Source organism: Caenorhabditis elegans, chromosome IV (assembly GCF_000002985.6).
Source record: "Caenorhabditis elegans chromosome IV".
NCBI classification, from domain to species: domain Eukaryota; kingdom Metazoa; phylum Nematoda; class Chromadorea; order Rhabditida; family Rhabditidae; genus Caenorhabditis; species Caenorhabditis elegans.
Window position 1 is genome coordinate 20,934 of NC_003282.8, and position 27,952 is coordinate 48,885.

Here is a 27,952-nt window from a genome sequence, read left to right on the forward strand (position 1 = left end):
TTCTTTTTTGTTTATCAATATTGAAAGGGGGAAATAGATGTTGATAAGACCATCACTTGTGCATCATAATTCTTGAACTTTATGGAATTATATTGTTTTTTTTTTTGAATTTCTTTCAAGACACCGTAATTCCTCTTGTTGTCTTGCAATTATCTTTACTCTGTAAAAAATGTGTTAAATTCTTTTTTTTCAGGAGTATACATAAACGGTAAAAAAAATCAATTTAAAAAAATCAAATTGGTCTTAAAAATCAATAATTTTATAACCTAACCGAATAATTACAATACTTGTGTCCTAAAGTGGTTTATCTTTCAATAGAATCCCTTCAGATTGAAATTATAATTGATGAAGGCTCTGAAATTACGTTAGATGCGAGAACGTGTACGATCTTTATTCTGGTCAATTATTTTCGCTTTATCATTTCCTCAATTTTTGCAAATAGCAATGTTCCTCATCTCTATTTCTCTAGGTTTTTCTTCCAGTTCCCAAAATAAAAAATGATAAGAATTCCACTAGTTCTTTTTCAAATTTTGCGTATACTCACTCTTAGATTTTGAACATGGTGCATCGACTTGATATTTCTAGTGAAATGATCGCGTTTTTCAAAAATTGTGCGAAAAATGTAAGTATTTGTATTAATTTGAATACTTCAGGATTAAGGTCTTGTTTCAGGGAAATTATACGCCGTTCCTGTCAAATTACAGGGGTTTAATTAGAGATATTGGACAGCAATTGGAAAAAGTTTCACTTCCAAATGTAAGTATATAGTAATGCTTATTCAGTATAATAAAATAAATTACAGAATTCACTGGAAAAATTAATGGTTAAACACTTTGCAAATTGTTTTGTCGCACTTCATACAATGAATTCACTAGACGAATTGGCAGCAAGTGCGCCGAAATTTGTGGCTGACTTTAAGCAGGCTATTGGGAATAAAGTGGGAATAAATATTTAACTTTTCAGTAAATTATGGAATTTTTCCAAAAGTTTCTAGAATTTTTCGGCATGTGCTCCAAACTCCAAATCATTTGAATGTTGTAAACTCATGAAAATTTTTCCACAAATTGAGTATTAAAATTTTAATTTTAGGACTGGAACACTTTTTACTGGATATACAGAACCGAATTTGATTAAATATTTTCGGAAGCCAGAAAGCAAAATGTCGTTGATTCCCTTCCCGACTTCCCGGAGGATCAGTTGAATCACTTGGAAGCAAAATTGAGAAAATAGGTCAGAGACAGGAAAAATTGGAACAGTCGGTGTTTAGAATTGAGGTACCTAATTAAATTTTGATTTTAAAAAGATCGACTTGAGCAGCCTAGATAGGAATCAGCTGCCCAAATTAAGTTACTTGGTAAAAATTTTAATTAATTTTTAATCATGGTGCATCGATTGGTAAGTCTTCTTTGGTGTCTCATATCTTGGTGAGAATTTTCGATAAGAGCAATTTTGACTGAAAATGAGTTCAAATCAACCAAAGTTCAGTTACGCAGTGTAAAACTGGATTTTGACCATGGTGCATCTATTGAAAGTTTGTATATTGTCTCACCAAAAAATCGTTTCAAAAACATTATGAAAACAGTTTTCAGAAAACTTTGAAAGAATTGCATGACAATTTCAAATCAAGCGACACTAAACAACAGGGATTAAATAGAAAATTGACAAATAAAATGGTAAAAGCTTTAAAATTTTGATTGTTATCAATTATTTGATACTTTTTAGGAAAGAAATCGATCAGAAATGAAACAGTTCAAAATGGAAATGATGTCTTCATTTAATGGCTTAAAACAAAATATGGACACTAAAATGGAGGAAATGATGCAGCTGATGAGGGCACTGATACAGTATATTAGTTTTTAAAAGTTTTGTGCCAAACGAAATTTTGTCGAAAGTTGACAACTTTTTTGTCTAGAATTGGCAATTTTTTAAAAATTTAAATTTACATGAAGCTTTATTGCAGGGACCTTACGAGTCAAAAACTAGCTCAAAATCCAGAAAGTTCCAAGTGTAGTTTTCCAAACTATGGCCTGGAAATTCAGGTAGGAAATTTTTTTTCAAAGTCTGAAATTCAGACTTTGAAAAAACTCTGAATCCAATTGAATCCAATTTCAGAAAAAGTTTGAAGACATGATTCAAAACATGAAATCTCAGACTGGAAGTGTTTTTGAATTGAAATTGAAAGAAATCGAGCAACTTGAAGCCGAGGCCGAAAACACAATTCCAAAAATACCCAAGAAAGCAGCTGGCTCATCTTCAGAGCATTAAAAGTAAGGATCATATTTAAATTTTTGAAAAAGTTGTGATAAATTTTCAGAAATATAGAGACAACAGAAGAAATTGAAGATCCAGAATTTGAAGAAATGCAAAAAGAATTTGAAAGAAAGCTGAACGAGCAAAATAAAAACAAAAGACGACAAAATGAAGGAATTCAAAGCTAAAAAAGAACAAAACAAGGTATGGTTGTCTGCCTGCCTGCCCTGTGCCTACATCCCTACTGTCATTTCTCAATTTATAAAACGCCAAAAATAGCAAAGGCAGGTATAATATTGCGCCTGCCTACCGCCTATTCTTCGAAATTTTGTGTTAACCCTTGTTGACAGTTCTATCTTGGGTTGGCACGCTAATTGGCACAAGACAGAAGTAGATAGCTTGGCAGATTTTTAATCACATTTTTTTTTAGAAAGAATACGTAGATGGAAAGAAGAGGGAAGAAGTTTTGAAGAGGGAAGAAGTTTTTTTTTTGTTTTGAATCATCTGAATAAAGCAAGATATAAACTGTCAAAGTTGAGAGGTTTCCGGGTCGATGCACTATGAAAAAAACTTGGTATGTGCTTATTTTATAATAACTTTTGTTCATTATCCATTTGTATTCATCAAACACACTAAGATAAGGCTGTAGCCTTGAGCCGGTCCCGGTCGATGCACCATGCAAATTTCGGATTCGAACATGCCTGCTCAATTTCAAAATATGAAATTTTCAAGTGGTAATGTACGTATCAAAAATTTTTCTATTATATATTATTTATAGTAATTTGTTTGCGACCCTATCGTATTTTAATGAAGGATGTAAAGTAACAGACTACAACCTATGAAAAGACGCACTCTTTTGGGCCATTTTGCAAACTTTCAGTAGAAAATTTTCAACTTTCTAAAGCACAACTTTGAGTCGATAACAAACAAAAAAGATATCCCTCATTTATTTTTCCACACTTTTGTGATATGCATTCGGAATAAAGTTCAGACACGGAAGTTGAAAAAAATATTTTCTTCACTTATCAGGCAGGAATGCTCTTTTCAAAACTTCTTCCCTCTTCTTTCCATCTACGTATTCTTTCTAAAAAAAAATGTGATTAAAAATCTGCCAAGCTATCTACTTCTGTCTTGTGCCAATTAGCGTGCCAACCCAAGATAGAACTGTCAACAAGGGTTAACACAAAATTTCGAAGAATAGGCGGTAGGCAGGCGCAATATTATACCTGCCTTTGCTATTTTTGGCGTTTTATAAATTGAGAAATGACAGTAGGGATGTAGGCACAGGGCAGGCAGGCAGACAACCATACCTTGTTTTGTTCTTTTTTAGCTTTGAATTCCTTCATTTTGTCGTCTTTTGTTTTTATTTTGCTCGTTCAGCTTTCTTTCAAATTCTTTTTGCATTTCTTCAAATTCTGGATCTTCAATTTCTTCTGTTGTCTCTATATTTCTGAAAATTTATCACAACTTTTTCAAAAATTTAAATATGATCCTTACTTTTAATGCTCTGAAGATGAGCCAGCTGCTTTCTTGGGTATTTTTGGAATTGTGTTTTCGGCCTCGGCTTCAAGTTGCTCGATTTCTTTCAATTTCAATTCAAAAACACTTCCAGTCTGAGATTTCATGTTTTGAATCATGTCTTCAAACTTTTTCTGAAATTGGATTCAATTGGATTCAGAGTTTTTTCAAAGTCTGAATTTCAGACTTTGAAAAAAAATTTCCTACCTGAATTTCCAGGCCATAGTTTGGAAAACTACACTTGGAACTTTCTGGATTTTGAGCTAGTTTTTGACTCGTAAGGTCCCTGCAATAAAGCTTCATGTAAATTTAAATTTTTAAAAAATTGCCAATTCTAGACAAAAAAGTTGTCAACTTTCGACAAAATTTCGTTTGGCACAAAACTTTTAAAAACTAATATACTGTATCAGTGCCCTCATCAGCTGCATCATTTCCTCCATTTTAGTGTCCATATTTTGTTTTAAGCCATTAAATGAAGACATCATTTCCATTTTGAACTGTTTCATTTCTGATCGATTTCTTTCCTAAAAAGTATCAAATAATTGATAACAATCAAAATTTTAAAGCTTTTACCATTTTATTTGTCAATTTTCTATTTAATCCCTGTTGTTTAGTGTCGCTTGATTTGAAATTGTCATGCAATTCTTTCAAAGTTTTCTGAAAACTGTTTTCATAATGTTTTTGAAACGATTTTTTGGTGAGACAATATACAAACTTTCAATAGATGCACCATGGTCAAAATCCAGTTTTACACTGCGTAACTGAACTTTGGTTGATTTGAACTCATTTTCAGTCAAAATTGCTCTTATCGAAAATTCTCACCAAGATATGAGACACCAAAGAAGACTTACCAATCGATGCACCATGATTAAAAATTAATTAAAATTTTTACCAAGTAACTTAATTTGGGCAGCTGATTCCTATCTAGGCTGCTCAAGTCGATCTTTTTAAAATCAAAATTTAATTAGGTACCTCAATTCTAAACACCGACTGTTCCAATTTTTCCTGTCTCTGACCTATTTTCTCAATTTTGCTTCCAAGTGATTCAACTGATCCTCCGGGAAGTCGGGAAGGGAATCAACGACATTTTGCTTTCTGGCTTCCGAAAATATTTAATCAAATTCGGTTCTGTATATCCAGTAAAAAGTGTTCCAGTCCTAAAATTAAAATTTTAATACTCAATTTGTGGAAAAATTTTCATGAGTTTACAACATTCAAATGATTTGGAGTTTGGAGCACATGCCGAAAAATTCTAGAAACTTTTGGAAAAATTCCATAATTTACTGAAAAGTTAAATATTTATTCCCACTTTATTCCCAATAGCCTGCTTAAAGTCAGCCACAAATTTCGGCGCACTTGCTGCCAATTCGTCTAGTGAATTCATTGTATGAAGTGCGACAAAACAATTTGCAAAGTGTTTAACCATTAATTTTTCCAGTGAATTCTGTAATTTATTTTATTATACTGAATAAGCATTACTATATACTTACATTTGGAAGTGAAACTTTTTCCAATTGCTGTCCAATATCTCTAATTAAACCCCTGTAATTTGACAGGAACGGCGTATAATTTCCCTGAAACAAGACCTTAATCCTGAAGTATTCAAATTAATACAAATACTTACATTTTTCGCACAATTTTTGAAAAACGCGATCATTTCACTAGAAATATCAAGTCGATGCACCATGTTCAAAATCTAAGAGTGAGTATACGCAAAATTTGAAAAAGAACTAGTGGAATTCTTATCATTTTTTATTTTGGGAACTGGAAGAAAAACCTAGAGAAATAGAGATGAGGAACATTGCTATTTGCAAAAATTGAGGAAATGATAAAGCGAAAATAATTGACCAGAATAAAGATCGTACACGTTCTCGCATCTAACGTAATTTCAGAGCCTTCATCAATTATAATTTCAATCTGAAGGGATTCTATTGAAAGATAAACCACTTTAGGACACAAGTATTGTAATTATTCGGTTAGGTTATAAAATTATTGATTTTTAAGACCAATTTGATTTTTTTAAATTGATTTTTTTTACCGTTTATGTATACTCCTGAAAAAAAAGAATTTAACACATTTTTTACAGAGTAAAGATAATTGCAAGACAACAAGAGGAATTACGGTGTCTTGAAAGAAATTCAAAAAAAAAAACAATATAATTCCATAAAGTTCAAGAATTATGATGCACAAGTGATGGTCTTATCAACATCTATTTCCCCCTTTCAATATTGATAAACAAAAAAGAAATAGTACTACGTATTGCCACAAACTGTGCCAGTAATGGCGTCCTCTTCTTGCAGTCTCTCAACAAATTCATTGCTAAGTGTGTCTCCAGGTGCAGTTGTTCAGAATGGAAAACACAAATACTTTCTTCGAGATATTGCCACTGGTGAACTCATAACTAGAATTGTTAAAATCTATGAAGACGAGGTAATAATCTTCATTTTTTTCTGTTAAAACAATTCATTTTTATCTTCAGTATAAAATTTTCACTGCACTTGGTATAACTGAGAATCAACAGATATTTTATGAAATTCGAAAAATGTTGCTGCTAGGTCTGAATATTGAAATTGGTAAGATAAATTAACAAAGTTAGTTTCACCATTTTACTTTATTCAGAAACATTGTTCCTGGAAGATTACAAATCGTTCAGTTTGATTTTGGCCTCGGTATATTGTAGAAAGGATGCACTCAACATTCAAATTAAGAAAAATTTGCAATGCAAAAAGCAAGAGTACGTACTAAATTCAAAGTGTTGGTGTCGTCAATTTTTTCTGCATACGAAATTGCAAAAAAAATAAACCAAATACCCATCGCAATAAAGTTGTTTTGAAATGATTGCAGAATAATTACAGGTGGGAAGAACAAGAAAATTTGCTGGAGGGATGTCCACACCCTCTTCACACTATAATGGTAATGTGCTTCGTGGCGCATTCTATGAAACGATTATTAGACGCTAAGGATTTCGGGCAAGTTTTAAAGCGCAATGATTACGCTCAACTCAAGGAGTAGGTTTTCTCGTTTGCAAGTGTACGGCCATTTCTGATTTTAAAGACAACTTGAAGAACTCGCGTGTAAAGTTATCAATCATCTCAACTTGAATGGAGTCAAGGGACCGCGTCAAGCGATGGAAGCATTGAAAGCTGATTATGCCTCAACTTTTTCATTTTTGGCAGAAAGAAAATTCATGCAGTATCAAGATTATTTGGCTCAAAAATTTCAGAAAAGTCAGGAGATCATGGCAATTGCATATAAAGCAAAAGCAATGGTGAGCAGATATAATTACATTATTTCTCTACAAAACTTATCCGAACAAGATTTTTTTAAAGTAATTAGTTCCCCGGGTTTTCTTGAATATGGTTATCAAGTTTATCAAGTTTTCTCAGTTACATTTAAAAAACAGGCTCGTGGCGCATTGGTCGATAGTCTTGTCATCGGGCTGCATTGGTAGACAAATTGGCTTCGGGCGCCTGCGTGTCTACAATATCGCACCAAACTATCAGTCCTAAATAGTCTGTAGCCCAAAACTTTTGATAGAATTCCAGAAGCTTTTGTCACAAGGATCGTGCACCAACCTTCTGAAAAGCCGAAACGGGTGCGCAGCCACGGGAAAGTATCTTTTTCACTTAGTAAGTGCAACTTAAATATATTTTTATAATGTTTGAACAGTATTTTCAAAAATCTAAGAATTGTGTCGGACAAATTCTAAAATTTCTTGTAACAAATCATTGATAGGAAGCTAAGAAATAAGTCCAAACTTAGTGCAGCACAGTATAAATAATAATAATGTTATTTCCAGATCTTCCGAGTCTTATTCATTTTTCTGTTTGCCTATATGCTGTGCTTCGTTCCTTTTTACAGCAGTTACGAGAAAAGAGATAACTACAATTTCATGCAATATTTTTCTTTTTTCTATGTCCTCGCAGTATTATTCGCGCAGGTTTCAATGACAACCATCAAGGCGATCGATTATTCGGCAAGTGAAAAAAAACACTCAAAATAGGTGATAGTGTTGAGAATTTTGATTTACGGAAAACGACGGAACTGCACATTAGCGCGATAAATTTCGTATAATTTGTTTGCTTGACAAGCTCAATATGTGTTGAACAAAGAAAAATGATCGACGAATCTCAATTTGACAATTCTTTCTAGTTAGTAGTTTAAACTTATTATCAATCAATGTTTTTTCTAAATTTGAGCTCTGGAGGTGTGGATACCTTATTTTCCAAAAGAATCTACAGTGATTGCTTATGAAAAAAACTTGGCATTTTACTCGAAGGTCAAGCTTGAATGGAAAAATGAAACACTCTAAACCCCGTGTAAAAGTGTATTGATTCAGATGTCCATGCCAAAAGGTGGCCGATTAGCTGGTTGGAAACTATTTATGAAAGACTACAAACTTGCATTTTCACGTGTTGCTTTGGTAATCACTACTTTGGTACTCGAAGTTGCCCAAGAATTCGTCTTCCCAGTTTTCTTGGTGAAGAGTTCAAAAGATGTTTCCTATAAAGGTTGGCCAATTGTTCCAATCATTCTCGAAATTCTCTATTGTGTTTTGTTCACAATTGCAACTGTTTCAACGCTTCGATTTTTTGAATTCATGAAGTCTCTCGGTTTCTTCATTCATATTTTGAAGAAGATGGTGAGATTTTACTACCCTAAATTTTTTTCGATTGGCCGAGTTTGCCGTTAACCAAAATTTAGAAAATTGAGAGTCGGCGAATTTGCAGTATTTTGGCTAAAACGAAAAATGCATTTACGAACAGAAGTATACTTTTTTTGTTAGAGTTTTCAATTGACTCGCCGCACAGCTATGGTTTACATTAAACATGTACGAAAGTAGCTCAGTCGGTAATAGCAGCTCAGTCGGTAATCAAATCATGACTGAATATATCCGTCACATTGTTCTTTATTACTCCAATCTTTTAATGTTTCAGATAAAGACAGTTTTAATGTTTGTCGTAATATTCTGCACGTTTTGGTTTGTGCTGGCGGTTATTCATGTCAGTATATCAAGTAGGTCTTCCTTGCAAAGTACCAAATTACTATTTTTTTTATTTCAGGGTCAATTTTTTCATCAGAGAGCTCTTTCTTGTATATTCTTGCATCACAAGGAAAATTCGAAATATTTGGAGAAGTACAGGAAGACGACCGGATTGGAAGTTTGCCAAACTGCAGTAGCTACTCTCGAACCATATGGAAATTTTTCGATATGGACTACGCAGAGGCGAGCTGCCTAATTCGCAGCTCGGCTATGCCATTTCTGGTGTTTGGCTATATTTTTGTGTCTGGAATTTTGCTAGTCAACTTGCTAACTGCACAATTGACGTTAGTTCAACCTTAAGGTTTTTTAGTGATGTATTAAAATTTTAGCAAAGAATATGAAAAGGAATCCGAAAACAGTAGTTATTACAATGGTTACTTGAAATATGGACAGCTGATGAAGTGAGACATTTAAAAATTATTTTTGTATCACTCCCCTCATTTGGCACTTTGACACATTCTTTGACTAGCGGGCCCTGCGGGCCCGCCAGTTGCAGGGGGTGTAGGGCGAGTCCCCCAGTCGGAGGCTTCGCCTCGAACCTGTCAGAGGGTTCGTGACAATTACAGTGAGCCAATGGGAGGAGAGGAGACCCACTCATATTTTGCTTAAAAAAGCATTTCTATTCGAATCCCGATTACCCAAAAAAATTTGTCAGTTGGGGGAATCGAGCCAACGAGCAAAACATTCACAGCCATACGCACTAACCACTCGGCCATGCGGGAGAGACCCGGCAGTGAGATGCAGGGAAGGAAAATTTCTGGACAGGAGTCGTCTTTCGATTCCGCTTTCTTCAATAATATCAATTTGAGAAAATATGTTTGAAAACCGTTTATCACTGATTAGTCAGCGGGAAAACGAATTTTTGAAAATTTTATTACAGGATTGTACTCATTATTGAATTCCCGAAAAGGAGACGTACAGTTGAGGGCTATATCTTGTAAACTGGTTGATTTGTTGAAAATAAACAAGTTTTGGCCTGAAAATTAAAAAAATAATATCTCTTGGCAGAGCATGGTTAATGACACGAAACTTCATCTTCCATTAGATAAAATCAAAAACTATGAATCAAAAATACATTCCGCGAAACTTTAGTGGAAAAAATGTTCAGGAGACGCAGGAAACCACTCCCCCCAATACTAAATTTTTGAATTATTTTTTTCTTGAAAAATTTTCCCACTGAACGTTTTACAAATTTTATATGTCTCGATGCGTTTTGATGAGACCTACACGTAAAATTTTAGAAAACTAAGAAAACTTGAAAACTGACCGAGTTATGATTGAAAAAGTAGATTCGCGAAAATGGGAAAGTGTGCAAAATGTGGCACTTATTCGTCTTGCTCGGCCGACTCATAGAACTTTTCTCATTTCTGAGTTGAAAATCGTGTTCAGCGTACTTTTTTACGTGGGGTAAACAAAAAAAGTATGAAAAAAGATGAGGTAGAACTTGAGATAAAGACGAAAAACTACTTTTTCGGAAAAAAATTTTTTTTAGGCAAAATGGCATTTTTTGGCCTTTTGTTTTATCACAACTGTTTGCCTTTTGCACTTATGAACTCAAACTTTCTTTCAAAAAATCCACCTCTCTGAGTAGTATCTTGCACATAAATTTGGAACAAAACCGAGCAAAACCCGAATTTTAATTCAATTAAAACATGGTTTTTTGGGGATAAAAAGAGCAACAAAAATTTTTTTCAAACTGGGGAAAGCCGCCCTGAGCTCAGTTTTGCTCCAAACTTTGTGCAGTTTTTTGCTCCCCCGTGGGGTGAAATATTTCTAGTAAGCTGTCAAATATTATAAAATTCAGTCAAACGGCTCTGGAGGCAGAAATGTTTGCATACTAAAAGAATTTTATTTAAAAAAAAGAAGCTTGGGCATTTCTTGTGAAACAGCACAGATAAATCCATAACCTAATATTTGGAGGAGTGGAGGCCACTTTCGAATATGACACTCAACCTATACTTGTTTCAGAATCGATTCAAAGCTTTTCTTGCCGCCTCCGTTATCGCTCATTTACATACTGTTCCGCCTTATGTTTTTTGTGTTCTTATGCGCAATGTTCATGATTACAACTGTTACGGATATCTGTTGCGATCATCGGTGGCTCACAAAAAGATTCACATGTGTTTGGAAGATTATAAAAATTGTTGAAGGATATCCTTGGGGAACTGTTAGAGAGACCACTAATCTTCATGGTGCCGAGGATGAAATTCGGGACTTTTTGAAAATTGATAGACATGATTTTCAACAAAATCGAAAAGCTGATTTGAAGTCAGCCATGTCAACTTTGCAACAAGAAATCATGGGGGATAGAGCCACCGAGACAAGGTCAAGACTTCAGTCTCGTGTTGAACAAAAGGTTGAGGGATCTCAAATAGAAAAATCGGCTAATTTCTTGAATGAAATCAAAGATTTGCTTACGAGCTACGATGGTAAAGTTGTTGACTTTGATTTTTTCACAACTCTGAATAACTTTGCAACTAAGTACATGATGAATGATATGTCGGCGAGGCCGATTTGTGAACAACCTAGCTTAAATGGTCCGTCACGACAAACTATTCACGAGGAAAATAAAGAAGATGAAAGTGATGGAGAAATCGATAAAGATGTCACGGAAGAAGTCCCAATTGATTTTTAATGTTTTTTGAGAGATTGTTATAATTCTGCTAATTTTATTTTTTGTGACTTTCATAAATCATATTTTCAGAGTTAAACAAAAGTATATTAATCAAAATTTTATTATAATGTCATATATAAATAAAAGTCTGTCGCAAACAACAACGCATTACATAATTTTTTTATGAAAGAGAATTTTCAGTGCTTCTATCACAGTAATATTGTATATATCAACAAGAAAAAAAGGGAAACCAAAAAAGAAAAGAGCACCGATGAGTGTGAAAAAGGGGAGAAATGTCATCAATAGTTGAAAAGGAATAGAAATTTAAAATTTGGATAAAAAATTCAAAAAAAGGAGAAATTGAGCGTTGTTTCAAGAGAGTTTTCCGTAATTTTTGTATAAGTGTGTGTGTGAAAATTGTTACAAATTAGAAATTTGAAGAGAATAAGGCAACGGTATTGACACGAAGAGTTGGGAGGATGGGGTTTTTTTTTGAAAAAAAACTTAGTAATATTATTAAATTGAATATAACGTTAGTATAATCATAGCTAGAAATAAAATACAAATTTGAAAATTCCACAAAAACGGGAAATTTATGCCGTCTGCTCTCGGGTTACTGTAATCTGTACGGGACCCTGTACCAGCTTCAGCTTTTCCAAAATAGTCGCTGGTGTGAATCCGTCCACAGGTTCTCCGTCAAGGGACACAAGACGATCACCAACTCGGAGAGTACCTTCAGAGGAGGCCGCCGAGTCTTGAGCAATGTTTCGAATGAAGATTCCGTCACTCATTGTACGTTTGGCAAGGGAGAGGCCTGAAATTTAGAAATTTTTTGGACAAGTAAGATATTTGCAAGCTCCGAACATTTCTTGGCTTATTTTTCGTTTTCGAGCATTTTTTCCTAAATTAAAAAATTTCTCCTATTTTTTTTAACACAAGACAAATAATTTTTTTTTAATTTTTTTTTTTCAGTTTTCAGTTTTTTGAACAGAAAATTTCGCAGGAAAATAACCAGGCAACCTTGTAAACAAGATAGGCTAGATTGCTCAGTAGGTACAAAGTAGGCGTAGGTAAGAGTTTAGGCTCGGCCAACATGAAGGTGAGCGTAGGCAATCTCAGATAGGCTAGACGACCTTGTAGGCAAGTAGGCAGGCAGGCATGCCAAACAGGGCTGTGCGGCAACCGGGATTTTCGGCAACCGGCAGCCAAGTTTTAAAGTTGTTTATGTTAAAATTATATTTTTGAGCGTTTTGGCAAAAAATAATGGTCGTTTTCTCGTGTACGGCGAAATATTAGCATTTTTAAGCCTCTCTGAATGTTTTTTTATGGGTTACAAAATGTTTGACATTGATATCGGCAGTTGCCTAAGTTGCCGAACTCCAAAATTTTCGGCAACCGGCAATTGCCGAAGTTGCCGAACCCCAACTTTTGGCAACTCGGTAGCCGCACAGCCCTGATGCCAAAATCCAGGCTCCAGTTAATTACCTAGTGTTGCCATCGGCTTCTTCAGAAGCATAACCGATATCAGCGGAGCCGAAGCAGATGTCGAACTCGCATGATGCTGATCCGAGTATGCCGGAGGGGGCCTTTGAACTCCAAGAACCACTCGATCTCCACCACCACGGAGCATCGCCACCACCTCCTGATGTACTTTTCCTTCGACTGCGATTCCATTCACATAGAGCAACACATCACCCACACGGATATCAGGATGAGAGATTGCTGGCTCCGATGTAAGCTGTTTGATGCATACTCGGCCACTCAGGGATGCGATTTGAACTCCAAGTGAGCCATTTTCGTTTCTATCGAGTTCCACCTGAAAAAGCGATTTTGTTGTTTTTTTGGGAGTTCCAACTGGCAAAATGGGATTTTTTTTTTGATAATATATAAAAATATAGATTTTCGAATTTTTTTAAAAACTTTGTTTTGCGGCGGTTTTTTTCAAAAAAAAGTTATTTATTGGAATGAAAAAAGTCCAAAAATGTTGATATTTCCGATTTTTTGATAAAATAAAAAAATTTCATCAGAGGAAAAGTTATATTTTAATCTCAACTTGTTCATCATAAATTTATTTTTTGCCGAAAATTGAATTTGAATTTTCAAAATTTTTTCAAAAAATTCTGTTATTCGATTTTCCGGCTGGAAAAACCAAAAATCTCCGCAAAAAAATCCTCACATCAATAACCCGCTTTCCTTCGTCAATCTGTCCATCATCATCGGATGACTCGACAGCTTCTTCTTCAATCTCTTCAGCAATCTCCAGGTTCGAGCGGCGCGCGTAACGGTATTTTCGGAGTTCACCAGATTTTGGCTCAGGTGCCGGTTTTTTGGATTCCTGGAAATTCAAAAATATATACTTTTATCCGACTTCAAAACTTCAAAAGCCATTAAACGAAGTCGTTTAAAAGATTCTCATTTAGATATAATTTAATTTCTTTACTAAGTAGTCCCAAGCAGGGGTGGGCGGCAAATTTTTTGTCGGCAAATTTAGCAAATGGCAAATTTCTGGTTTGCCGATTTGCCGGATAATTTATAATCCGGCAATTTGCCGACTTGCCGGTAAACATTGTTTGCTGCCCACACCGGGTTCCAAATTCTGGTTGGTAGGGTTTTCGGTTGGTAGAAAAGCTCCCGTGGCCCTGTTTAGATGCCACAAATACAAAGTTAAGTTTTCTAAACTGTTTTTTTAATCTTTTTTTTCCTTAAAAATCATCATACATACCTTAATAGACGCCTGCAAATCATCATCCCTATCAAAAGCGTACATCGACGTCGTCGGCAGCCGATATTCACCCTTTTCCTCATCAGATTCATCCAAATGAAGCCCCGAGATCGCCTTGATATTGATGAGATTATCGCCGTCAAGAGTCGGCAGAGCATCTCCGATTGCTCCGAAATCACTGACCGCCCGTTGTCGACGATTGGCGGCTTTTCGTGGAGCAGGTGGTGTTCGGGATTGTCCATTAGTGCGGTTTGGAGCATTGAGAAGATCGCCGGATGATGAGGTGAATGACTTTTTACGGCCGGCAGAGGCTAGCATTTCTGCGGATACTGAAGGGAAAATTTGATTTTGTGATGCAAAAATTTGAGTACTGTCACATGGTGTCAGGATGTCCCATTTCGGTTTGATCTACAAAAAATGCGGGAATTTTTTTCTCAAAAAATGCGACGTCATCACGTTCTTAACCATGCGAAATTAATTGAGAACTCTGCGTTTCTTTACCCGCATTTTTTGTAGCCGAAATAAGACACTCTGACACCAAGTGTACTGTTGTAATTTGTTAATACGTTTCCATAATTTGTAATCACATATTTTAGAGGTAGCAAAACTCAAAGTTTCGGAAAAAAAACCTATTAGAATTGAAGAATCGTAATTGTTGAAGAACGTTATTTTTTCGGTAGACTTTCAAAATTCTGAGTCACAAGTTGTAAGGTTTTGACTAATCAATTCATAGTTTTTTTCGAAAGTGTGTACTGTGAATTTTCCGGAAAAACGGCAATTGCCGAAAATCTTCGGCAAATTGTGGTTTTGCACAGTTTTTTGGAAATTTCAGAATTTCATTTTCAAATGACAAAATTTTTGCATCCTATGAATGTTCCTACATCTATTCTGAAAAGCATGCAAATCCAATGAGAATATCTAAAGAAAACGGCAAAAATTTTCAAAAAAGGCACAGTTTTAAGTGTTTCCGTCTTATTAAAAAAATTCCTCGAAACATTTCCGGCAAATCGGCAAGCCTGCAATTCGCCGAAAATGAAAATTTTCGGCAAATCGGAAAACCGGCAGGTTGCCGGAATTGAAAACTTCCTGTAAATCGGCAAACCGGCAAATTGCCGGAATTGCAAACTTCCTGTAAATCGGCAAACCGGCAAATTGCCGGAATTGAACTTTTCCGGCAAATCTGCAAACCGGCAATTTGTCGATTTACCTTTTCAAAATATCATTCGTCCTATAATTCTATGATGAAATGGATTCCTATAGAATCCTATAATGTTCCCCATGACTAGAAACAGTTCCACCTCCAAATCAGATAATATTTCTAATACACTTTTTTTGTTCGTTTCACTTTCCAATGTTTCTTTCTCTTTTGTACTCACCATCCTTCTGATGTCGAATCAGCCCGTCGAGTCGCGCAATGACCATCGGAACCCGTTGTCCACACCGCCTGACAAGCTCGACCGCATGCAGCCGGTCGTGTCCTTCCATGGATTCCGTTCCCACCTGGACAATCCGGTCGCCGACGCAAACTCCCTGCAAAATGTTCGGCGTATGTTGCTGGAGAGAGATAACGATCGATGCGCTCCCTTCAATGAAGGACACTGAGAGGAGGGGAAGAATCTGCCCCTTCTCTCTTTCTTTTAAAATCGAAAAGAGGCAGAAGAGACGACGACTTTTATACTTATTTTTAAATTAATTAATTAATTAACTAAATCTATTTTTTCCAAAAAATGATCAGTCTCCTCCTCGTCTTTCTATCACAGATCTCATTAATATTAGGTGCCCCACAAACTATATTATGCCTTATTCACACTGCAACACCGAGTCACGAAACACGGGTAGGTTATTGATTTTTTTTGGAGATGTTCTAGATGTTCGTTCTCGACGCTTTGTTATTTTGTTCCGATGAAGTCTTTAAGCATCGAAGATCAGCGTTTTCACTAATCGTGCAAATTTGACACAACGAACTTCCATAATGATTACCGGTTTTTGTGTTGTTTCTCTATTGTTGATCGAAATCCGTGAAACCATTAAAACAACAAAACAATCAGATTTTTGAAAAAAGTTAATCGACAACACGATTTGCTCTTTTTCTTCTGAGCAAAATGTTTTGTCGATTTAGTGTTATTTCTATCGGAAGGAGAAATAACGTAGGGCACTAGAAACTAAAAAATTATGTAAATTTTTGAATTTAAAGATACTTCTTAAATTGACAACACTCGTTGCTTATTATTAAATTGAGCAAAAATGTGTGTCAATTTAATTTTCATTTCGTTTAAAGTCTTTTATTGCATAGATCAAAAATTAAATTGACAACTCTTTTTGCTCATTTTTATTTCTCGTATTTATACACTTTTGCACAATTATACACACGTTATACACGTAAATGGCACTACAAAAAATGAGCTAATTGTGTTGTCAATTTCCAGAATATTAGCAATTTTTGGTACGAATTGCTTTAAAAGTATAGAAGAATTCGTGATTTTTGTTTCATTAAATACAATTTCAGGCAAAAACAATACTCGAAACGTGGGTTCAACACTGCGATGACTTCTTGTTCTTTACGGATTCGAAAATGAACGATTCGATCCCACATATTTATTATCCGTTATTGAACTCAAGAGATCACTCGTGGGAGAAGATTAGGAGGGTTTTTAAGTGAGTTTTCATGTTTTTTAAAGTGATACTTCTGAGAAAAATTCTATAAAGAGGGTTGAATTTCCCTAAAAGCTACAATTAATTTCGGTATTTTTGGGTAATTTTTAGTCTAACTGAGTCTAGAAATTCCATACCTTTACTACAACTTCAAGAAACATGAAGTTTGTGTTCTGCACTTAGCCCTATCCAAACAATTAAGCGATATCTAAATGTGAATCTCCTCTACGACCTCCTTTAATGGTTTTCGTACTTCTTTTGTCACTACTCCCACCTTTACCGTTTATAAAACCAAAACTGAGCAATAGGGACTTATTTAAAAAATATCTGCATTAATGGAAATTTCCAGATACGTACGTGATAAGATCACCAAAAAGTATGACTGGTATTATCGAGCCGACGACGACACGTACGCACTCATGCATAACATGCGAACGCTTCTCGACAACTATTCGCCCACAAAACATCACTATCTCGGGCTGCAGTGGAACTTTTTCACAGTAAGTGAGCGATGGATGGGTTGAATTTTTCGGAAATATATTCAGGTCTATCGAAAATAGAAAAAAAATCATGCTCATTTTTTTCATGTTTCCCAAAAAAAATGTCAAGACCGGGTACAGTAGTTTTGAAGCAAAATCGCAATATTGAGCGTCTGAGTGATTGTCAGTAAATTTTGACTAACTGATAGAATTAATTTCCAGCCACGTGGTTTCAACGACGGGTCATCATATATCTTATCAAGGCCTACAATGGAGGCTTTCAACGAGGTGATGCTGGATCCGGACAGGTGTCCGGATCATCATCGAGCAGAGGAAGATCAGGAGGTGTGTTTTAATGGGAATTCACTTAAAATTGAAAATGTTTAACTTTCCTACTTTGAGCATTTTTTTAAAAATTGTTTAATTTTAAAATTAGATTTTTTGACGAAAAACCAAAAAATGGTACTCAAATATTTTTTGCAAATTCGACAGGTCGACCGCACAACCAAAACTTTTTGATTATTTCCGAAAAATTCGAAACATAATTAAATATACCAGTGTTCGACTTTTCCAGCAAAAGAAAACCTCGATTTTGTAATTTCTAAATTATTCTAAACCAGTTGTAAGTAAAAATCCCAAAATTTCAGCTAGCAAAATGCCTGGCCCACATGGAAATCTATCCGGAGGATATTCGTGACGAAATGGGTTCCGAACGAATTCAACATTTTCATCCATTAGAGCAGCTAACCATCTATAAGGATACATTTAACCGCCGACTGGCCTATTATCCGGCGATGAAGGAGGACGAGAATTTTAGTGATAAAATGATTAGTTTTCATCACGTTTCGCCGTATGAGATGCGGTTAATGGATTATATTTTTTATCGATTAGATAAACCTTGACATTAGATTTTTTTTCGCTTCCTATTAGGAAACACCAATTTACGACTAAAACGCAATTCGACAACACATTTTGCTCACTTTTTCAAAACTTTTGTGTCGTCGAAATTTTTTTTACGATTTTTCAGAGATAATCGAAAAAACGTTATGTGTAGATTTACACAACTCTAGTGTACACCCCGAGGAAAAGGGATATTGACTGAAATTTCGAATTCTTACCGCTTTCATTCCGGCTCCATTGTCGGCGACAAGCTTCACATACACTCCTGGAACTCCGTTGAGATTCCCGTCGACTAGGGTAAGACCCAGACCGTTGGCGGGGTCTTTCACGAGCAAAATGTCAAATTGCATGCCACGTGGCGTCACGTTCCCGTTGTCAGTCGAGTCGACGCGCTCAAAGTTTTCAGCTTGGGAATCTGGAAATGGGTAGGGATTTTCAGTTAATTTTCAATTTTTTTACAATTTTTTTGAGGTTTTAAAATCGATAAAACATATATTTTGAATTAGTGTACGTATTTTATTAATTAAAACAAACTAGAACTTTTTTTGAATTTCAAGAAAACTTTTTACGAACTTTCAAAATTACCACTATTACCCCACAATATGTACTCAAATTTTACAACAAAAAAAAACCAACCACAAACAATTCCTTCATCAACCGTATCATATTGAGCCGCGAATTTCGACGACGGTGCCGGTGGTGGCAGTTCGGCGGGTCGGTTGGCCGCCGGTTTTTCCTGGCTCACTGACATTTTCGCAAAGATCTGATCGGCAGAGGCGAGCAGTGGAGTTGATGGAGGTGATTCTTCGAGACCTTCTGTATACGAACACGATATTATTACAACAGGAGTAACAATTGTATAAATCCAAAACACGTTCAAAAGCTTAAATTGTCTAAAATAAAAACTTACGCCGTATAGGCGCCGGCGGGATAGTCTGCCCTTCAACAATCACGTCTGGCATCGCCTGAATCGTATTCTCGTGCCGGAGCGTGCTCTTCCACTGACGCATCTTCATCATCCAACGATGTTGGGAGGCGGCGAATCGCACGAAATAGGAGGATCTGGAATATATATACGATGTAGGGTACTGTAGGATTACTGTAGAGGTAATTTAAGGATACATTAGGGTACTCTAGGTGTAGGAGTAAATGAGTACAGTAGAAATACTATTGGGGTACTGTAGGGGCACTCTAGGATTACTGTAGGATTAATACAGGAGTACTGTAGAAGTACTTTGGTAGTACTGTATAGGTACTGTAAGATTAATGTAGGGATACTATAGAATTACTGTGGGTGTCGAAAAATGCTCACTTCGAGTGATGATCCGTATAAAATGTGCTCTCAATTTGCTCATCGTGAGCTCCAACGGCAACAATCACAAATCGCTTCTTATCGAATTGCAGGGTCTGCGTCTGCGGCCAAACATGCTCGGCAATCACCTCACGGGCTCCTCCCTGGAAGATTTTTCAATTTTTTTTTTCAAATTTTGTTTTTATTTGAAGTTGGGATTAGGTAAATTAAGACTTAAAAAAGCAAGTAATTTAGGTAAAAATTCAAGAAAAACACATATTTTCTCTGAAAAAAGGTCACTCGAAAAAGCGAAAAGTATCTTCTTTTAAATTTACATGCACTTCAAATAAAGAGGATACGGCAATTTTTCTCATATTAACATTCACAAACATAAGGTTCATTTCCTGTTCATCTCGGCAACAAAAGGGATGAGTTTTTACCTGTCTCGCAATACTCATATACTTATTTGGGATGTGATGATTCTGTAAAGTTGGGGGTCTAACCGATACCAAGGTAGGCAGGCATGTTTTCGTGCCTACTAGCCTGCCTACAAGCCTGCCTGTTCACATTTGAATTAACGAATTAAAGAAACCCCGAAAAATCTGGATCTGGTTCAAAGTTCAGAAGAATGTGAAAATTAAATAAAAATTAAGTTTTCAATTTTTTAAAATTTTGCGTATATTGCTCAACAACTTTTCAAAAAGTTCTACAAAATTCCAATATCAAATTTCTTATTCTTTCTGTTTTCTATATCTAATCAATTTCTGTCTACCTGCTGCTCATAAATCGATATTCCACGTGGCATAATTCCAATCCAAAGCGATGACCCAGTATCAGGATCGAACGGAGATGCTCCGTGAGCTGATGTTGGCTTCGTTCGGAACACACGATGCACATGCGCTCCAAAATCTGGGTGTCGCTGACAGATTTGAATGTATTTGTGCTTGGCCTCAGAAATCCGGGTGCCCGCGTAATGCCCGTGCAGCTCGGCGAGAATGTTCTTCAGCCGTGACTGATCTTCAAATGAGCTATACTTCTTGGGCAGGTAGTGTTGAATATCGAAATAATCGGTGATCACCGGTGGCGGTCGATTTCCAAATTCGGCTTGGAGGGCGAGCGCGGCGAGTTCGAATGCTGCGTCTCTTTTGGGTTGGATTCTCTCTTCGAGTACGTCTCGTCTACATTGTAGATACAACTCGTTCATCGTTACGTCTGTTCTGCAAAAATTAGAGAATTAGGTATAGAAAATTAATTTCGTTAAATTAAAGTTGATTTTTATTCGGAATTTTTTAATCCAAAATCTCGAAAAAACATTTTTGTTTCAAGTGATTTTAGTGAAATAATTCAAACTTTATGTATGTTCAACAAATTCGAAATGAGTTTTTAAAAAAGTGGAACACTTAAATTTTGATATCAAATTTTTTTCCCAAGTTTCACCAAAAAAATGCTCACAAATATTTTTTTAGAAAAAATAAAATCTTGAATTTTCCACATTTTTAAACCCTTAAAAAAAAAGAAAAATTGAAATTTTGGTGCCGAAATTTTCCAGATAATTAAAAAATATTTTCGAATTTTTAAAAAATTTTGCGCTAATTTCAATTTTATCGCTGGAAAATTCAAAAAAATATTGATTTTTCCTCTATTTTTTGCTAATTTTTCTTCATTTTCTTTACAATAACTCTTTCCCGTACTTGATGAAATCCAAAATCTGCGGATAAAATTTGAATCGTAAGTGCAACACGTATGGCACCTTAACGCCCACGCGTGCCACACTTTTCCATCCGGACGGTGCAAACTTTTCGAGCCGTTGATGATCCTCTATAAAGTAGTGCTCGCCATCACGAAGGAACGAGAGCCCGAAGAACACGTGCTCATTGATATTCATGTTCTGGACGATAAGAGAGAACACGTCACGCGAGATGACGTCACTTCGGCATGCCACTTCAACTTTTTGGCCGTTCAGGAGCTCGACGACGACTTCGGTGTCCTCGACGCGGTGTAGGCTTATGCGTTTCTGGAATAATGTTGATTTAAAGGCTAATAGGTTGAAGCTCTGTAGGCAGGCATGTAGGCAAGTAGTCAGGCCCTAGGCATCGACAGGCTCGTAGGTAGCAGGCAATCACATAGAAAAGTAGGCAGGCACGTAGGCGTTTACGTAGGCAAGCAGGAAGGCGCATAGGCTAGTGAATAGACACAGGCAAGCAGGCAAGCAGACCTGTTCATGCCAACAAGAAAGAAATTACTCGAGATTTTACCTTTTTCGTAGCTGGAGCACGGAGCCGAATGTTCTGATGTCGGGTTAGGTCGAAGAACTCGGGAATCGCACGGGTCTGAAAAATGGGAACTTATTAGCTGACTTTTTCATCAAAAAATTGGTTTTTTTCTCAATTTTTACGAGAATTCGGTGATTAATGGGGATTTTTTACTCACCTTCCGTTTTCCTCTCATACTCCGAACACTGGTGACACTTCGCCGCGTCGACTGCCTTCCACTGATCCTTGATGGTACTAGAGAGTTTCTTCGTTTTAAGATCGGCGACTCCTGAGCAACGACAACTGGTGCAGGCACTAAAAAAATTTTTTAGAAAAATAGCATTCAATTCGGAGAATTTTTTTAACATTTTGAAATTTTGTCCAATTAAAAATTGAAAAGGAAATATTGTAGTAAAAATCTAGAATCCCAAATATTCAGTATTTAAAAACATTTCGATCAATTTTAAAAAACTCATTTCGAAAAAAAAAACTTAGGCTCTTGAAAGACGATAGAGAATTTCTAAATTTTTGAAGGTGTTAGGAAAATTAGCGCTAAAAACGACAGGAATGTCACATCAGAATTGCTCAAATTCTCAAGCTCCACACTCGGACTAAAAATAGCTAATGACGTCGTGGTAACTGAAAATTGGAGGAAGACGCCGTGGTTAGGACAGGAAAAAGGAAAAAAGTGAAAGACGACGAAAAGAAGAAGAAGAAGAAGTTTGAGGGTGTCGAGGCGAGAGCACGCGGGTGCTCTCGAAATTAAATTAAAATCGAGCTCCGCTGCCGACGATTCGTCTTCCAAAAACTCCAGAATCTGGTCTCAAATTTCTCAATGCATTCGGAATAGGCTAGCGCCCGTGGCGTAATCAATCGACATCCCCCGTCGCAACAGAAAGAGAGAAGAAGAGAAATATACGTGGGTGGATACCGTTATTAATGAAATTCATGCATAATAATCTGAATATACATGAAAACGCCCTTACAAGACAACCTCAGAGAACGGGTTGGCCGGTAAATGTGGCGGCGGCGCCCGGCGAGAAGCTGAAGAAGCAGCAGCATTTTTTTGAATATATATTTTCTCAATATAAAACGAGCGCTGCCACTTCAAGTGAGAGGTTTATAGTGTGCAATTTTTTCGTTTTGAAGAAGCATTGATTTTGAAGGTTTTGAGCGTTCAGAAACAGTCTAGTTCAGTTGAAAATTTTATTTAAATTTAATTCCCTATTTTTCAAAGTAAATCATATTTTAAGTTAGGCTGAAAACAGGTGTATGTAATTTTTTCCGGCAAACTGCAAAGCGCCAATTTGCCGAAAATAAAAATTTCGGGCAAATCGGCAACTTGCCAAAAATTTTCGGCGAATAGTAGTTTTGCACATTTTTTTGTAAATTTCAGAATTCAAATTTTAATTGGCAAAATTGTACGCATATGAATTTTCCTACATCTATTTTGAAAAGTAAGCTAATTCTATGAAAATATTGTAAAAAAAAGGGAAAAAATTTCAAAAAGGCACAGTTTCAAATGTTTCCGTTGTATTCCTCTAAACGTTTCAGGCAAATTGATATCCGGCAAACGGCAAATCGGCACGCCGAAAATGAAATTTTCCGGCAAATCAACAAACCGGCAATTTCCACCACGGGTAGACAAAATTCGCCGTTCAGCAATTTTAAACAAGAATTGTATTTTTAATGGAATAAGCTTAATGAGCAAAAATTATAAAAAACGGCAATTAGCCGACTTTGTCCTTTTCCGGAAAAATGCAGTATCGGTGCGATTTTGAAGAAAAATTTCGTATACCGCTGTATTGATAGTTATGGTTAAAATTTGAAAGTTTCCCAATTAAAAATTGCGCAGTTAAGTTTTTTTGTAATTAATCCCAATTGTTTGAAAAACGAACTCACTATTGGCGGCGGCGCCCGGCGAGAAGCTGAAGAAGCAGCAGCATTTTTTTGAATATATATTTTCTCAATATAAAACGAGCGCTGCCACTTCAAGTGAGAGGTTTATAGTGTGCAATTTTTTCGTTTTGAAGAAGCATTGATTTTGAAGGTTTTGAGCGTTCAGAAACAGTCTAGTTCAGTTGAAAATTAATCCCAATTGTTTGAAAAACGAACTCACTATTAAAATTGTGTTAGTCCTATCGATACTAGAATATGGAAAGTATGAAAAAGAGAACAATGTAGATAATTCAGAGGAGGTCGTAAAAAATCATGTTTTATGATTCATAACAATTGAATGAGAAATCGATATTAAATGCAGATTTCTTTTTGTTTGAAGAATTTAATTCCACTCGATTTAAATTTTACATGTAGGATATTTGATTTGTTTGTTCTATTTTCAATAGAAAAAGTGTAGTTTTACGACGGTTTTTGGTTTTTTTTTCAAATTTTCTAACAATGTTTTTAAACCTACTGGTGTGTGTTATGATTTTTTTTCGAACTAAACTCACCTTGCTTCTGTGGTTCTTTGTACTCGTCGGCCATCAAAATCGGCGTGTGAGATTTTGGATCGGCGGATACAGACGTCTGAAATTGACACATAATTATAAGTTATTAAATCAGTAATTGCATCATATGAATAACTAGTTGAAAATCACCGATATTTATGAGTTAATTTGTATTAAGGTAGTCTCCATGTAGAGTCCAGAGTTTTCTCAAAGAGCGGGGTTTAATTAAAAAAATTGAACAAACTTTTATATGAGGGAATGCATAATAATAACGTTTTTCTATCTCATGCGCTCAAGTGCTCAAAAAACATTTAAAATATTTTTCCTGCAATTCTTTTTTGAAAAAAAACTAGTTTTGTATTACCAGAATTACCAAAGTAAAACGGACAAAAAAATGCAGAAAAATTGGCGATTTGGTGAATAACATTTTATTTTCTCAAAATTTTGTCAGATTCATATCTTTTCTATATGTTTAAATTTTTTAACTCGAAAAAAGTTCAAATTTTTCAAATTTTCAACGCCGTTTTTCTCGAAAATATCTTTACGAACCTTTCGATATTTCTCAAAAATCGCATCAATATCCTCCTTCTCATCAACTTCTTCCTCAACAAACCGATCAACAACCACCGGTTCCTCAATTTCCCTTGACTTCCGATATCTAGGCGGTCGTACCGATTTCGGAGCCTCCTCAACTTCCAGATCCTTCCGTAGAACTGGAACTACCACTGCTGGATCTTCTTCCACCACTTCTTCCTCCTCTTCTCTTCTAATATCCGATGCATTCGAGTATCTCTGTCTGGCAGCAAGCTTCGCCTCCTCTGCCAACGATACATTCGACGGCTTATGCCTTGCTCGGTTGGCTCGGAGAGCTCTCTGAGCCTCCTCAAGCGGTGAGAGCCCAGTTTCCAAATGAACCGCCGAGTAATGATGAAGTGGTGGGGAATTGTCAAAGTCGGCGTCATAGGCGTTATCAAAAGCCGGGATAGCCTTCGGTTTGGGCTTCTCCTCTGGAATTTGAGCCATCACAATTGGCTCATCCTCGTGAATTGAGGCTTCCACAATTTCTTCGGAAGAGGAGGAGAGCCGGTGAGCTAGTTGCTCTTTTTTGTGGAGCTTCTTCTCGCGGAGCTGGTTTTCGTTAGAGTTTCCAGACTGAAAAAAAATTGTGGATATTAGGGTTGGGATTTTTTGAAAAAAAAAATCTAGGTATTCATATTTTCTCCATTTGTTTTTCAATTTATACCCTAAAAATTCCGAACTTTACGAAAAACGTACATCTTCATCAAATGGGTCTCTACCGGACAGAGTTCCCCCTCCAAACTGTGATTCTTCTTCCTCTTCCTCATCAAACGGATTCTGATGTGGTTGCCGGCGATATTCCTCGGCAGCTTTTGTAGGTGCTGGTGGCGGGGCTACCGGGGCAGCTGTATCAGTAAAATCATCGTCAAATGGAGACTTGGGACCAGGTGAAGCTGCGGAGGAAATGTTGTTTCTGGAACTTTTTTGGAATTTTTATCCATCAATTTGTATAAATATGCTAATAAATTTGATAAAAGGATGTGAATTTTTTAAAATAAGTTTTTCTAGAAGTGCACATTCTTCAGCTCGAAATTTAAATTTTTGCACAGAAAAAATCTCATTAAAAAAAGGTTTTTTGGATTTTTTTTCGAATTTTTCAATCAATTTTCGGATTTTTTTTCCCAACACATACTTCCCAGAGGTGTCCAACTCAATAGAGTATTCCTCAATAAACGTCTCATCGAGCCTTGTACTCTGTGATAACGGAGATCCAATTCCGCCGAGGTGACTCTCATCAAGGAATTGACGTTCGGGGGACGCAGATTCTCGGCGGTTTTGGGCTGGAGCCGGAGTTTCTGGAGCCACTGGTGGCGGCGGAACATCATCAAAATCTGTGAACGGAGACGATTCCTTCTGTGTACTGTTGCCGGATGAAGTGGATGTTAGTGCATCATCTTGATTATCATCTTCGAAATATTCGACGGCTCGTTTCACATTGTTATTCGCAGTACTCGTCGTAGTGAAAACCACTTCTCCTTGTAATTCTGAACCGTGTCGTTCCATTCCGTTTGTGGAGAGAAAATCGTCATCTAGGTCGTCAATATCCACGTCGATCTGCAAGAAAATTGAGGGGAAATTCGTTTGAAAAAATCAAAAAAAAAATTTTATGGCCAAAAATGCATTTTTTTTAAACAAAAATTCGTTAAAAATATCAAGAAAATTTTTTTCACAAACATCGTTGCAGTTTTATTTGTTTTTTTTTGTGAATTGATTTTTCTGGGTTAGTTTTTGGCAAAAGTTGAATTTTTGGAGTAAAAATTGATTTTTGATTTTTTTTTCTATTGAAATTTGACTTTTTTGTTTTTTACTGTTGATTTAGATTTTTTATTTGCAAAATTGTATTTTTCGGTTTTATTTGCTGAAATTTTTTTCGCGAAAGATGAATGTTCAAAGCAAAAATTAAGTTTTTAGTTTTTTTTCCAGAATTTTTATAACAATTTTTTATGGATTTTTCGTTTAAAAAATTGATTTTTCGTTTAAAAAATAGATTTTTCGTTTAAAACATTGATTTTTCGTTTAAAAAATTGATTTTTCGGTTTGGTCTCTTCTGCAAGAGTATTTATTTTCGGAAAATTTTTAAAAATTTTTTTTAAATAAAAAAACAGTTACCTGATTCGTGTCCTCATCACCCATTAATTCTTCATAAATGCACATAAGCATCGAAGCTGGATCTCTGCCACGTAGTTGGTTCCTGAAATGACTTTTTTTTTTGAAAAAATAGTTCTGAAATTTCTTGGGTTAATTGGTCACGTTTGAAATTTTATTCAACTCTTTTTCTTCAAAACATTGGATTTACAAAAGTGTTTTTTTCTGAAAATTTTATTAAGTACAATCAAGTTATTTGTGAAACGAACAAAAGTCTGAATTTTTGGGTTTCAGAACTAGAAATTTTGGTATAATTGATACAGTATAATATTTTATTGAACACTTCAATTTTAGTAGGAAAAAGATTTTTAGAGATATTTTATCCTCTTTTTTGTTCAGAAAACTATAAAATAAAGGGTTATAAAAATCCGATTTTTAGGATATTTTGTCGAAAAATAAATTGAAGCTCTTTTTTCTTCAATATTTAATTTTTAAAAACTGCTCCACACCTGGCCATTTGTCCCATTCTATGAGCCGTCGGCCTTGTGCCGGTCATCGCTACAGTCAAAATATTGACCAATGAGAAGAGATCGACATCAGCGGCTTCTTCGGCTCCAGCAGCTCGGAGCACAGCTCCGAGGCAGTACACGGCAGCCGCTTGGGCATCTTCTTCGCCTTTTGCCCATTCAGGAGGGACAAAGGAACGATCTACACGGGATGTGGCGACTGTTTTGATCTGAAAATTTTTTAATTTTAGTTGAAAAATCGTGATTTTTAGTTTAAAGTACTCACCACAAGCTCTCCTTTACTATTCAGAAAAACGTTTTCCGTATCGAAAACGGTTCCTTTTGGACATGGTGGTAGACGATCGGCAGCCGATACGGCAACTGATAAGAGCTCCGGTGCATTGAGCCCGTAACCGCGGACCTGAAAATTAGAAAAATGAATTTTTGGATTGAAATTTGCAATAAAATGCATATTTTTCCAACTTTTTGCGGCTTTTCCAATCTAAAAATGCAAAAAAAGCTACCTCAATGACTTCTGCAATACTGATTTGAACTTCTTGAGCAGCGGGCATTTTCACTTTTCTCAGTGCTTTTAGCACATCTGAAACACCAA

The 27,952-nt window shown here is 35.9% G+C and overlaps 5 protein-coding genes and 1 non-coding gene across 11 annotated transcripts; 4 read left to right on the forward strand and 2 right to left on the reverse strand.

Moving 5' to 3' along the window:
• Window positions 1–559: 559 nt before the first annotated feature.
• Y38C1AB.3 (Protein containing ALS2cr12 (ALS2CR12) signature) lies at window positions 560–2,265 on the forward strand (the record flags this gene model as incomplete). The annotated part of the gene is made up of 7 exons (NM_067452.1): window positions 560–622; window positions 673–756; window positions 803–937; window positions 1,590–1,673; window positions 1,723–1,844; window positions 1,961–2,039; window positions 2,113–2,265. 7 exons carry the CDS (start codon window positions 560–562, stop codon window positions 2,263–2,265), a joined length of 720 nt encoding a protein of 239 aa, NP_499853.1.
• Window positions 2,266–3,749: 1,484 nt separating this feature from the next.
• Window positions 3,750–5,455, reverse strand: Y38C1AB.7 (Protein containing ALS2cr12 (ALS2CR12) signature; the record flags this gene model as incomplete). Its single annotated transcript, NM_067453.1, has 7 exons — window positions 3,750–3,902; window positions 3,976–4,054; window positions 4,171–4,292; window positions 4,342–4,425; window positions 5,078–5,212; window positions 5,259–5,342; window positions 5,393–5,455. 7 exons carry the CDS (start codon window positions 5,453–5,455, stop codon window positions 3,750–3,752), a joined length of 720 nt encoding a protein of 239 aa, NP_499854.1.
• Window positions 5,456–6,048: 593 nt separating this feature from the next.
• Window positions 6,049–11,447, forward strand: trpl-3 (Ion transport domain-containing protein; the record flags this gene model as incomplete). Its single annotated transcript, NM_001322763.1, has 12 exons — window positions 6,049–6,198; window positions 6,248–6,341; window positions 6,388–6,502; window positions 6,624–6,776; window positions 6,823–7,036; window positions 7,314–7,397; window positions 7,568–7,744; window positions 8,108–8,410; window positions 8,706–8,784; window positions 8,832–9,096; window positions 9,142–9,213; window positions 10,781–11,447. 12 exons carry the CDS (start codon window positions 6,049–6,051, stop codon window positions 11,445–11,447), a joined length of 2,373 nt encoding a protein of 790 aa, NP_001309495.1.
• An 82-nt stretch (window positions 11,448–11,529) lies between these two features.
• Window positions 11,530–27,947, reverse strand: frm-5.1 (the record flags this gene model as incomplete). 6 transcript variants are annotated; one of them, NM_001268287.2, is made up of 22 exons in its annotated part: window positions 11,531–12,240; window positions 12,912–13,242; window positions 13,603–13,761; window positions 14,149–14,477; window positions 15,525–15,678; window positions 18,398–18,594; window positions 18,816–18,995; window positions 19,090–19,241; window positions 19,492–19,634; window positions 19,911–19,952; window positions 20,243–20,687; window positions 21,162–21,484; window positions 21,726–21,800; window positions 21,901–22,037; window positions 24,173–24,248; window positions 24,719–25,321; window positions 25,445–25,661; window positions 25,881–26,302; window positions 26,858–26,939; window positions 27,343–27,569; window positions 27,626–27,760; window positions 27,864–27,947. In NM_001268287.2, the coding sequence occupies 22 exons, from the start codon at window positions 27,909–27,911 to the stop codon at window positions 12,020–12,022; spliced, it is 4,698 nt and encodes a 1,565-aa protein (NP_001255216.1). The 6 variants fall into 6 exon arrangements, with proteins under 6 accessions (NP_001255217.2, NP_001408267.1, NP_001255216.1 ...); NM_001421337.1 differs by having other exon boundaries at window positions 12,020–12,240; window positions 25,445–25,667; window positions 27,864–27,911; NM_001268288.4 differs by lacking the exon at window positions 19,911–19,952 and having other exon boundaries at window positions 11,530–12,240.
• Y38C1AB.1 (N-acetylgalactosaminide beta-1,3-galactosyltransferase) lies at window positions 15,876–18,181 on the forward strand (the record flags this gene model as incomplete). Its single annotated transcript, NM_067456.3, has 5 exons — window positions 15,876–15,983; window positions 16,655–16,803; window positions 17,150–17,300; window positions 17,502–17,624; window positions 17,927–18,181. The coding sequence occupies 5 exons, from the start codon at window positions 15,876–15,878 to the stop codon at window positions 18,179–18,181; spliced, it is 786 nt and encodes a 261-aa protein (NP_499857.3).
• Y38C1AB.9 lies at window positions 20,538–20,687 on the forward strand. Its single transcript, NR_052853.1, has one exon. It is a non-coding gene; the product is annotated as an Unclassified non-coding RNA Y38C1AB.9 (non-coding RNA).
• Window positions 27,948–27,952: the final 5 nt, after the last annotated feature.